Source organism: Bombina bombina, chromosome 1, assembly GCF_027579735.1.
Source record: "Bombina bombina isolate aBomBom1 chromosome 1, aBomBom1.pri, whole genome shotgun sequence".
NCBI classification, from domain to species: domain Eukaryota; kingdom Metazoa; phylum Chordata; class Amphibia; order Anura; family Bombinatoridae; genus Bombina; species Bombina bombina.
Window position 1 is genome coordinate 295838843 of NC_069499.1, and position 12870 is coordinate 295851712.

A 12870-nucleotide genomic window follows, 5' to 3' on the forward strand; every position below is an offset into this window, starting at 1 on the left:
CCCTATCTTATGGTAAATCGTCCCAATTACAGGCTTACAAGCCTGAATTAAGGCTTCTATGACCAAATCTAAGAAACCTCGCTTGTATAGGATCAAGCGTTCCATCTCCAAGCAATCAGCCTCAGAGAAACTAGACTTGGGCGGAAGAAGGGATCCTGAAAAAAAGGTCCTTCCACAACAGAAGTGTCCAAAATTGCAGAGATGACATGTACACCAGATCGGCATATCAAATCCTGCAAGGCCACGCAGAAGCGAGGAGGAGCACTGATGCCTACTCCTATTTGGATTGAACAATCACCCGGCAAAGAAGCGCAAACAGGGGAAATAGACTTTCTAGGCCGAAGGACCCAAGAACTGCCAAGGCAGTTATCAGCTCGGACTGGGGGCCCTGAACCTGGACCAGTATCTCAAAGCCAGGCAGTCAGTAAGATGCCATGAGATCCAACTCCGGCCGACCCCATTAGAAAATCAGGTTGGAGAATACCCCCGGATGGAGTTCCCACTCTCCCGGATGAAAAATCTGACTACTAAGAAAATCCGTTTCCCAAGAGACCAGCCCTGGGATATGGAAAACTGACAGATAGGGAGAGAGAAACTGGGCCGAAGCTAATTGAGGCCAGACCAGAAATGTCTTGAAGCTCGCACTCAGTTGCAGGAAGTCTATAAAAAGAACAGACTCCGCTTGAGTCCACACTCAGCAAAATCACGTTCCCTGAGATAGGGGAACCAGAGACAACCATCAAGAAAAGAGTCCCTTGTCTCCCGAGCCAGAGTCATTCGAGGAGACAAGTTTGCAAATCACCGTTCCAGTGCCTGAGTATGCTTTAACTGCAGAGATCTAAGGTGGAACAAACAAACAGAAATTTAAGTGACACAAGGCGCAGCTCAGATTATCAACCTTATATGGATGAAAGATTGAGTGGACCTCATCGGGGACTGAACCCGCAACCCTCAGGTTGTCACAGAGCTTAGCCACAATGCTAAGCCAACTGTCCGGCTAATGTCCATTGCTGACACCATCAGCCCGAATACCTCTATGTACTGAGCCACTGAAGGCCGAGAAGTGGACTGAAGGACTAGACCAGAATTGCCTTGATTTCCTGACCTCAGTCAGAAAAATCTCAAGTGATATGGAATTCAACATGAATCCCAAGAAAGCTACCCTTGTGCTTTGGGCTAAGGAACACTTATCCAAAGTCACCTTCCACCCGTGAGCTCACGGGAAGTATAACACCATATTCGTGTAAATCTTACTTGCTGTAAGGATGACGCCCGGACTAGAGATATTAGCCAAATAGGGTGCCATTGCAAAGTCCCGTAACTGAAACACCGCCAACAGCGAACCCAGAGTCTCTGAAAGAACTCGGAACTGTGGCAAGACCGAAAGGAAGGACCACGAACGGGAAGTGTTTGTCCATAAAGGCAAACCTCAGAACTTGAGACGAATCTTGTGAACAACACATGAAGGCACTTGACCTTCAATCCACCGTTGACATAAGTTGACCCTCTAAGATCAAGGGAGAAATGGAACAAATTAATAGTGTCCATCCCGAAGGACAGTACCCTTCATACAAAATGGTCTGAAGATTCCCATCTTTTAGGACCCACAAACCGACCGATAACCCCAGATCCAGTACCAGTATTAGAACTGGAACAACCACTCCCGGGTCTGAGAGGACTCCTACACAGTGCAAGGACTTTTCTCCCTTTGCCTGATCCCCAGAGCAGTAGTTTCTCCCCAGAGAGCAGAAACTACCTCTGAGAGGAAAACATTTGAGATCGAAACCAAACCTGAGAACAAACGGAAAGTCAGCCTCCTACGAGAACCGATCCCGGACCGGAGCATGTTCCCCATGCAATCTTTGATTCAACAACAGGCTGTGTGTTCATCATATTCTTAACACACATATCCAAAAAACAAGGCTCTAACCACAAGGTTCTAAGAGCTGGAACAGAGCCACCTATGCCCCCAGTTCGATAACTGGAAAGGAAAAAATTGAAATAAAGAAATAAGCCAATGGAAAGCTGTATCCAGTCCTGGATTGTATCCAAGGGAACTACTGATTAATAACCTCAGACAACGCATCGCATTAATATGCCATCACGCTAGTGACGGTAGCAAAGTACACCGATGGTTGCCATTGTAAGCCCTGGTGTGTGTCCCATGATTAAATTTTGTCCACCGGACTATCCACTAAGGGTATAGAAGTTCTCGTAGTGACAGTTGAAACTACTCCTTCCCCCCTAATGAATAACATCCAGCCTTTTAGCTGATAAGTCTTGTAAATATCAACGCCATCAGAAACGGAAATTCTCAGTAATATGGAAGAACCTTTGAAAATAACAAGTCCTCTAGCAATGTATTTACCTATGTAAAACCATAGAATGCACCATAGCCCCGAGTGGAGTGTGAAGGAAACGCAGGGCACTGCATGTGGACCATAACATTTTGACGGAAACTATTGGAGAAATTTTTGGCCATTCTTAACAGACTCCCAAACAGCAATCGCTATAGAGGGAGCAGGTCCAAAAAGAAAATAAATTTTCACATAGGAAGCGATACAGTTCCTTTAATTAAATACATATGTATGTATTGGGTACTTGTAAAGCGCGGCTAATCACCTGTAAGGGTCTCAAGGCGCTGCTCATTTTATCTCTGAAAAGTAACTCTATTCTAGAGTGCGCTTGTTTCATCCTCATCACAAAGGATGAATTAGCAAATAAACAGTTGAAATACATTTATTATACTGAACGCAGAACAAAACATTACTGTCTCTTTAAATCTTAAAGTAACTAATTTTAGTGTGTTGTTGTACCATCCGATGTCACAAGGGATGTTACTGTCTCTTTAAATTTTAAAAGTACAAATGATTTCTGTTGTGCAGAAAACAATCCAATAACCATATGAATATTGCTGCAACAAGACATCACTATGAACATCAAAAACAATGTCTTTGCAAGTAACCGCAGAGCACTGCCTGTGTGTCATAAATTAATTTGGAAACTATAGATAAAAAATTGTGGCATGGATTGAGCAGTGTCACCAGACTCCTAACAGCCATAGCTTTAGAAGGAGTAATTAACAGGTGAAAATTAGGTCACAATCCGACTTATGTCTGTCTTCAAGTAAGTCTACAATATGCAAAACATGTGTCTTTGGACTCCATTGTAATCATAGCAATGGAAAAACAGGACACTTGTACACAACCTATCTCCCGGTCGGCATGTAGTTGCTATTGAACCGCCGGGAGAAATAATGAGCAAGCCATGCAAATGGCATCCCCCCAAGGACTCGTCATACATAAATCTTGCTACACAAATACCACCCTTCGTGAGCATTGCCACAACAGATATCTCCCGGCGTCATGCTAGATGTAATGAACCGCCGGGAGATAAAAAAGGCGCTCAAATGTAAAAAACATCCCCAAGGACCGCCCTTTGTGGGCGTATGCAGACAGACAAGCCATCAATCATACAGTCATCTCCCGGTCGCCATGTTTAACCGCCGGGAGATGTAACAGGGTGCCGCAGAAATGAACCGTGAAACCTCAATCACCCCCTTAGTTACTTTATACACAGGGAAAGGGTGGTTTCTAACGCACAGTCATCACCCGGTCGGCATTACTTCTTTATGTAACCGCCGGGAGATGATATTGACAAGGGGAAACCCTTGAGGGTGAGAAATACATGAGCTGTCTAGAATTGTCTCCTATGAAAGGAGAAAAACATACCTGAATAAAGAGCCCCTTCTCTTTCTCTAAGGGCTGTTATTCACAATTTGAGTGGCCAATTTCTTCTGAGCCCTTTTTTATCTTCTAAGACCATGAATAAAAAATGGCACTTACCTCCCCATCTGCCGACAGCAAAGGCAGCTCCCAGGCGTGTGAAGTCCTACTGCTCACATGGACCTGAGGATAACAAGGAAAATACTGAGTAAGATCTCTCAGAATTTTCCCCAAATAGGGCAGCAACAGTATATGGGAGGCGCAGTGAGAATTATGTCCCACAAGTTTAAGCTTTAAAGCCACCAAATGCTCTACTGTAGAGACTGATCTGGTCTAGGCTATACCCTAGCACAAAGTAGCACTCTTTGGCACTACTTTAAAAATAATAAACTCTTGATTGAAGAATCTATCACTAACACCTCACTTAGCCTCTTCCTATCACTAACACAGGCAAAGAGAATGACTGGGTTGGGAGGAGCTATTTATACAGCTCTGCTGTGGTGCTCTTTGCCTCCTCCTGCTGACCAGGAAGCGTAATCCCATAAGTAAGGATGAAATCCGTGGACTCATCGTATCTTGAAAAATAAATAAATATGAAATTGAATAAGGTGTTGGTATGTACTCATAAGACTGCACCATCATGTAAAATTCATTATTTGGCTTTATTAATCCCTTTTTCACTATGTACGCAAGTAGATATTGGGTATTTTGCAGATATAGATTAATCTTATTATGTCTGTGAGATTTAGCTGCTTCCCACTGATAAAGCCAACAAACCAAAACATACATGGTTTGGTGCGTATAGTGCTGAAAACAATAACTGTCTGGCATTTCTGGGTAAGACTGGGATAAAAAAACAAAAAACTACATTCCAACCCATTAAAAAAGCTTTCTGTCTCTGCCCATACCTAGTGTTGCCAGGTGTCCAGTATTTAACTGGACAGTCCAGTATTTTAGCAGACTGTCCAGTAAAATCTTTACAAAAATACTAGACATTTATTTACATGTCCATTTTTTTAAAAAGTTCCGAAGTATTAGATATCTAAAAAGGCCACCTATGCCTAAATACATTACAAATAAGGATAAGAAAGGAGGGGCAGTCAAGGGGGGACAACTGGCAACTCTACCCATACAAGTACAGAACATTGCCATCTTCTAATAAATCTTCACAAACTCAGTACAACTAAATACATTTTTTTTTCTTGCTAAAAACTTTACCTTCCAATCTCCTGCAGTTCAGTGTATATTTGGTCAAAATTTTCTTTCCAGGAAATAGTAGAGCCATTAGAACTTGTATCTTGCAATAAAAAAGTAAGACATTAAATACAAAAGTTAGTATATACTGTACTTCCCACCTTTTGCCCTCCTCACTTCATACTTTATCAATGATTATGAGCAAGGTTAGAACACTGTTCTAGTGATGTATGGGACAGAATCTATATCATGACCCTAAAGAGTAAATTTATAGAGGCGACCCTACTTGCATGCAAACCCAATCTCATATTTTCATTTGTGCTAGCATGACATGAAAATATTAATATTTCGGGGGGCGTGTCCGTGCAGTGTTCTAGAGAGGACGCATTTTCTGAGGGCTCCAACAGATTTTTTGATAATCCACCGATTATTAATACTTAACAGCAAGCATAAGAATTTTATAATTGAATGCACCGTAGATCTGGCATCTGGGGTCCGAAATTACCTTTCCTTGCTGTTCTTATGACATTGGGGACTCAGATCGGAGATTGGCCTAAGGCGGCGGCCTATTAATAGGTATCCACCTCCCCCCGGGAAAAGCCGGGTTATCAGTGCTGCCAGAGTACTCTGGCTTACTGAACCTTTTCAATACCCATCTATAGCTGGACTTTAAGCTAACCTACCGACAACCTACCAAATATAACCAACCGAAGGAAGTGTGTGGGCCTTTTTACATCTCCTTGAGCAATGCCATGCCTGGGAGAACCGAGGTTGCAACATCATCCTTTAACGTCCTATGAAAAATTGGAGAGACTTTTTGAAAAACTGCTTGATGGGGCGCCATATGACTGCCTGATGGATAAGCTATTCACCAACAGCACACCATCTTCCCAGCGTGTGGGATCTGCAGACTCCGGCAGTCAAAGTGGCGTTACATCCATGGAGCACATACCACCTAATGCAGAACCTCACACGTCTTCTACGAGACAGCTTGACTCTGCGCACTGCTGTGGAGACTCACAGCTACAAGCGGATAGTGGCCACAATCCAGGCTTCATGTCTACTAATACAATGGGTCCAGCCTCTGGGCGCTCTGACATCGGGGACCGCTGCCCGGTTCCAGCTGGCTCTTATACGGCATCCGCTAGAGTACCGAAGTCCATCAGGGCGGAATATACCCTTAAAGAACAAGTTGCCCTACATGATAGTCTCTTTCACGTGATAGGAGACATGATAATTACCCCTTGTACAATTTTGTGGCAAACGGACTTGCAGGAACCCCCAGAGATGCTAAAGAAATTCTCTGATCAGCCTATTCAACATGTCTCACCATCCACAGATGAATACGGAAGGCGGTCATATTTACCCGCCTCAGCTGGGGGCATCTTTATCTCCCATGGTGAGGGATGTATCCCGAGAACAGGAGAGGGGTAGTTTTCGGATGCCCCTCTCAGGCACTACATAGCGGAATTAGCCCTTCGCCGGTAAACTTGCCTGTTAACATTAAACTTATCTTATAAACTCTATGAACGATTACTATCCGTTTATCTGTACCATATATAGGCCTTATTCTGAACGCTCTATTGTACCTCACAGCAATGTCTTATGGACGATTTCACTAATTGTAAGACCAAAGATTTGTACGATCCTAGCAGGACATTACCATGCAGCCTAACAAATTCTTAGAGCTAAGAGGCCACCAGAACCCTAACACCTCGGTCTCCCGTACTATGTAGCTACTCACAGTAAAAACGGGACCTATGTTAATAAGTGCCTATGTTTTCCCTATGCCTAATATGTGTATTAAGGCTAGCACATACGTTCCAATTTTGAGTGCTGGGACTTAGTTTTAATAAGACTGTAGCTCAGAATTAAAATCAAACAGTCTTGGTCCTAGGGGCACTTTCATTACTTACACAATATGTCCACATTACTAATTATAGAGGCCAATTTGTATGCTCCAACATCTTAGTTGGGTTTCTTCCCTGCACTCATAGTTTAATTAAGTTACTAGCACCTCCATAAAACAGCACAAACTGCAATAACACTATATATTTAATGAATAACAAAATCTTATGTGTGCTATATCTCAGCTTTTGGTTGTCTAAATGATAAATTAATTGTTGGGTTGTGGTTTCTATTTAGCCTTTTATAGAATATGTAAGTCCAATAACTGTTTTCACTTTGTGACATGATGCTTTTGTTTTGTTTTTGTTTAAAATGAGGACACTCATTATATTTTTATAACCACAAACAGAATTATCTAAAATATATCACAGTACTGGTCACGTATGTTAGCGAAATTACCTTTATCATTTGAAAGTGATCATATGAAATTGAATCTACTAGAATTGTAACCTATACAGTATTCTGTTATCTGTACTTTGCTTGTTTCCTCAATAAAAATATTAAAAAAAAAATTAAAAAAAAATATGAATATTTCGCATTCCAATGTTCTTCACATGGAAGAATATGTTCTATTCATAAATATATATATATATATATATATATATATATATATAAATGATTTTTACACATATGTATATATTTATAACACACAGTATATAGGAATATCTATTTTAAAATAATTAGAACATATTCTGTGCAGGACATTGGAATGTTAAATATTTACAGTAAATAGTATAACACTATTAAAAATGAATATTGCATAAATATCTTTTTACACGTTTTCATCTACCTCACTGCAAAGGGCTCAATGCATATATATTGGTCAGATCCAGCCCTGCACACTGTGACTGTGTCTTTCACTTGTCTGCTTATTAAATTACCCACTTTGGAAAAGAGTCTGCAGCTCCTCGTTTTTCTTTCTTCTAACCCTATATATAAATATATATATATATATATATATATATATATATATATATATATATATATATATATTTATATTTATATTTATTATGTGTGCACATGTATTTATATGTATATATATATATATATATATAGACATATAAATAAATAAATACATATGTACACACATATTTACACACACACACATATATTTACACTCACCGGCCACTTTATTAGGTACACCTTGCTAGTACCGAGTTGGACCCCCTTTTGCCTTTAGAACTGCCTTAATTCTTTGTGGCATAGATTCAACAAGGTGTTGGAAACATTCCTCAGAGATTTTGGTTCTTGCATCACGCAGTTGCTGCAAATTTGTCGGCTGCACATCCACGATGCAAATCTTCTGTTCCACCACATCCCAAAGGTGCTCTATTGAATTGAGATCTGATGACTGAGGAGGCCATTGGAGTACAGTGAACTCATTTTCATGTTCATGAAACCAGTTTGAGATGATTTGAGCTTTGTGACATGGTGCATTATCCTGCTGAAAGTAGCCATCAGAAGATGGGTAGACTGTAGTCATAAAGGGATGGACATGGTCAGCAACAATACTCAGATAGGCTGTGATGTTCAATTGGTACTAAGGGGCCCAAAGTGTGCCAAGAAAAACAGAATTTATGTTTACCTGATAAATTACTTTCTCCAACGGTGTGTCCGGTCCACGGCGTCATCCTTACTTGTGGGATATTCTCCTCCCCAACAGGAAATGGCAAAGAGCCCAGCAAAGCTGGTCACATGATCCCTCCTAGGCTCCGCCTACCCCAGTCATTCGACCGACGTTAAGGAGGAATATTTGCATAGGAGAAACCATATGTTACCGTGGTGACTGTAGTTAAAGAAAATAAATTATCAGACCTGATTAAAAAAACCAGGGCGGGCCGTGGACCGGACACACCGTTGGAGAAAGTAATTTATCAGGTAAACATAAATTCTGTTTTCTCCAACATAGGTGTGTCCGGTCCACGGCGTCATCCTTACTTGTGGGAACCAATACCAAAGCTTTAGGACACGGATGAAGGGAGGGAGCAAATCAGGTCACCTAAATGGAAGGCACCACGGCTTGCAAAACCTTTCTCCCAAAAATAGCCTCAGAAGAAGCAAAAGTATCAAATTTGTAAAATTTAGAAAAAGTGTGCAGTGAAGACCAAGTCACTGCCTTACATATCTGATCAACAGAAGCCTCGTTCTTGAAGGCCCATGTGGAAGCCACAGCCCTAGTGGAGTGAGCTGTGATTCTTTCAGGAGGCTGCCGTCCGGCAGTCTCATAAGCCAATCGGATAATTCTTTTAATCCAGAAGGAGAGAGAGGTAGAAGTTGCTTTTTGACCTCTCCGTTTACCAGAATAAACAACAAACAAAGACAAAGTTTGTCTGAAATCCTTAGTAGCTGCTAAGTAAAATTTGAGAGCACGAACTACATCCAAGTTGTGCAACAAACGTTCCTTCTTTGAAACTGGATTAGGACACAAAGAAGGCACAACTATCTCCTGGTTAATGTTTTTGTTAGAAACAACTTTTGGAAGAAAACCAGGTTTAGTACGCAAAACCACCTTATCTGCATGGAACACCAGATAAGGAGAAGAACACTGCAAAGCAGATAATTCTGAAACTCTTCTAGCAGAAGAAATTGCAACCAAAAACAAAACTTTCCAAGATAATAACTTAATATCAACGGAATGTAAGGGTTCAAACGGAACCCCCTAAAGAACTGAAAGAACTAGGTTGAGACTCCAAGGAGGAGTCAAAATTTTGTAAACAGGCTTGATTCTAACCAGAGCCTGAACAAAGGCTAGAACATCTGGCACAGCTGCCAGCTTTTTGTGAAGTAACACAGACAAGGCAGAAATCTGTCCCATCAAGGAACTTGCAGATAATCCTTTTTCCAATCCTTCTCGAAGGAAGGATAGACTCTTAGGAATCTTAACCTTGTCCCAAGGGAATCCTGCAGATTCACACCAACAGATATACCAAATTATGTGGTAATTTTTCTGGTTACAGGCTTTCAGGCCTGAACAAGAGTATTAATAACAGAATCTGAGAACCCTCGCTTTGATAAGATCAAGCGTTCAATCTCCAAGCAGTCAGCTGGAGTGGGTCGAACGGACCTAGAACAAGAAGGTCTCGTCTCAAAGGTAGCTTCCATGGTGGAGCCGATGACATATTCACCAGATCTGCATACCAAGTCCTGCGTGGCCACGCAGGAGCTATCAAAATCACCGACGCCCTCTCCTGATTGATCCTGGCTACCAGCCTGGGGATGAGAGGAAACGGCGGGAACACATAAGCTAGTTTGAAGGTCCAAGGTGCTACTAGTGCATCCACTAGAGCCGCCTTGGGATCCCTGGATCTGTACCCGTAGTAAGGAACTCTGAAGTTCTGACGAGAGGCCATCAGATCCATGTCTGGAATGCCCCACGGTTGAGTGACTTGGGCAAAGATTTCCGGATGGAGTTCCCACTCCCCCGGATGCAATGTCTGACGACTCAGAAAATCCGCTTCCCAATTTTCCACTCCTGGGATGTGGATAGCAGACAGGTGGCAGGAGTGAGACTCCGCCCATAGAATGATTTTGGTCACTTCTTCCATCGCTAGGGAACTCCTTGTTCCCCCCTGATGGTTGATGTATGAACTTGGCCCTCGCTAGCTGAGGCCAAGCTTTGAGAGCATTGAATATCGCTCTCAGTTCCAGAATATTTATCGGTAGAAGAGACTCTACCCGAGACCAAAGACCCTGAGCTTTCAGGGATCCCCAGACCGCGCCCCAGCCCATCAGACTGGCGTCGGTCGTGACAATGACCCACTCTGGTCTGCGGAAGGTCATCCCTTGTGACAGGTTGTCCAGGGACAGCCACCAACGGAATGAGTCTCTGGTCCTCTGATTTACTTGTATCTTCGGAGACAAGTCTGAATAGTCCCCATTCCACTGACTGAGCATGAACAGTTATAATGGTCTTAGATGAATGCGCACAAAAGGAACTATGTCCATTGCCGCTACCATCAAACCTATCACTTCCATGCACTGCGCTATGGAAGGAAGAGGAACGGAATGAAGTATCCGACAAGAGTCTAGAAGTTTTGTTTTTCTGGCTTCTGTCAGAAAAATCCTCATTTCTAAGGAGTCTATTATAGTTCCCAAGAAGGGAACCCTCGTTGACGGAGATAGAGAACTCTTTTCCACGTTCACTTTCCATCCGTGAGATCTGAGAAAGGCCAGGACAATGTCCGTGAGAGCCTTTACTTGAGGAAGGGACGACGCTCGAATCAGAATGTCGTCCAAGTAAGGAACTACAGCAATGCCCCTTGGTCTTAGCACCGCCAGAAGGGACCCTAGTACCTATGAGAAAATCCTAGGAGCAGTGGCTAATCCGAAAGAAAACGCCACGAACTGGAAATGCTTGTCCAGGAATTCAAACCTTAGGAACCGATGATGTTCCTTGTGGATAGGAATATGTAGATACGCATCCTTGAAATCCACCTTGGTCATGAATTGACCTTCCTGGATGGAAGGAAGGAGTGTTCGAATGGTTTCCATCTTGAACGATGGAACCTTGAGAAACTTGTTCAAGATCTTGAGATCTAAGATTGGTCTGAACGTTCCCTCTTTTTTGGGAACTATGAACAGATTGGAGTAGGACCCCATCCCTTGTTCTCCTAATGGAACAGGATGAATCACTCCCATTTTTAGCAGGTCTTCTACCCAATGTAAGAATGCCTGTCTTCTTATGTGATCCGAAGACAACTGAGACCTGTGGAACCTCCCCCTTGGAGGAAGCCCCTTGAACTCCAGAGAATAACCTTGGGAGACTATTTCTAGCGCCCAAGGATCCAGAACATCTCTTGCCCCAGCCTGAGCGAAGAGAGAGAGTCTGCCCCCCACCAGATCCGGTCCCGGATCGGGGGCCCGCATTTCATGCTGTCTTGGTAGCAGTGGCAGGTTTCCTGGCCTGCTTTCCTTTGTTCCAGCCTTGCATAGGTCTCCAGGCTGGATTGGCTTGAGAAGTATTACCTTCCTGCTTAGAGGACGTAGCCCTTGGGGCTGATCCGTTTCTGCGAAAGGGACGAAACTTAGGTTTATTTTTGGTCTTGAAAAGACCTATCCTGAGGAAGGGCGTGGCCCTTGCCCCCAGTGATATCAGAGATAATCTCTTTCAAGTCAGGGCCAAAGAGTGTTTTCCCCTTGAAAGGAATGTCAAGCAACTTGTTCTTGGAAGACGCATCCGCTGCCCAAGATTTTAACCAAAGCGCTCTGCGCCACAATAGCAAACCCAGAATTTCTTCGCCGCTAACCTAGCCAATTGCAAGGTGGCGTCTAGGGTGAAAGAATTAGCCAATTTAAGAGCACGAATTCTGTCCATAATCTCCTCATAAGAAGAAGAATTACTAATAATCGCCTTTCCTAGCTCATCAAACTAGAAACACGCGGCTGCAGTGACAGGGACAATGCATGCAATTGGTTGTAGAAGGGAACCTTGCTGAACAAACATCTTTAGCAGACCTTCTAATTTTTTATCCATAGGATCTTGGAAAGCACAACTATCTTCTATGGGTATAGTGGCGCGCTTGTGTAGAGTAGAAACCGCCCCCTCGACCTTGGGGACTGTCTGCCATCAGTCCTTTCTGGGGTCGACTATAGGAAAACAATTTTATAAATATGGGGGGAGGTACTAAAGGTATACCGGGCCTGTCCCATTCTTTACTAACAATGTACGCCACCCGCTTGGATATAGGAAAAGCTTCGGGGGGCCCCCTTTTCCATTTTACATAGTGGTTCTGGAATGACCAGATAATCACAATCATCCAAATTGGATAACACCTCCTTAAGCAGAGCGCGGAGATGTTCCAACTTAAATTTAAAAGTAATCACATCAGGTTCAGCTTATTGAGAAATGTTTCCTGAATCTGAAATTTCTCCCTCAGACAAAACCTCCCTGGCCCCCTCAGACTGGTGTAGGGGCCCTTCAGAAACCATATCATCAGCGTTCTCATGCTCTACAGAATTTTCTAAAACAGAGCAGTCGCGCTTTCACTGATAAGTGGGCATATTGGCTAAAATGTTTTTGATAGAATTATCCATTACAGCCGTT

At 42.8% G+C, this 12870-nt stretch overlaps 1 protein-coding gene across 1 annotated transcript in view; it reads right to left on the minus strand.

Annotated features, from left to right (window-relative positions):
* The window catches only part of KALRN (kalirin RhoGEF kinase), a 731621-nt gene that overhangs the window by 28680 nt on the left and 690071 nt on the right, over positions 1-12870 (minus strand). Inside the window, exon 50 of the mRNA XM_053698064.1 lies at positions 4944-5022. Coding sequence (XP_053554039.1) covers positions 4944-5022 — 79 coding nt within the window. The remainder of the gene's footprint in view (positions 1-4943; positions 5023-12870) is intronic.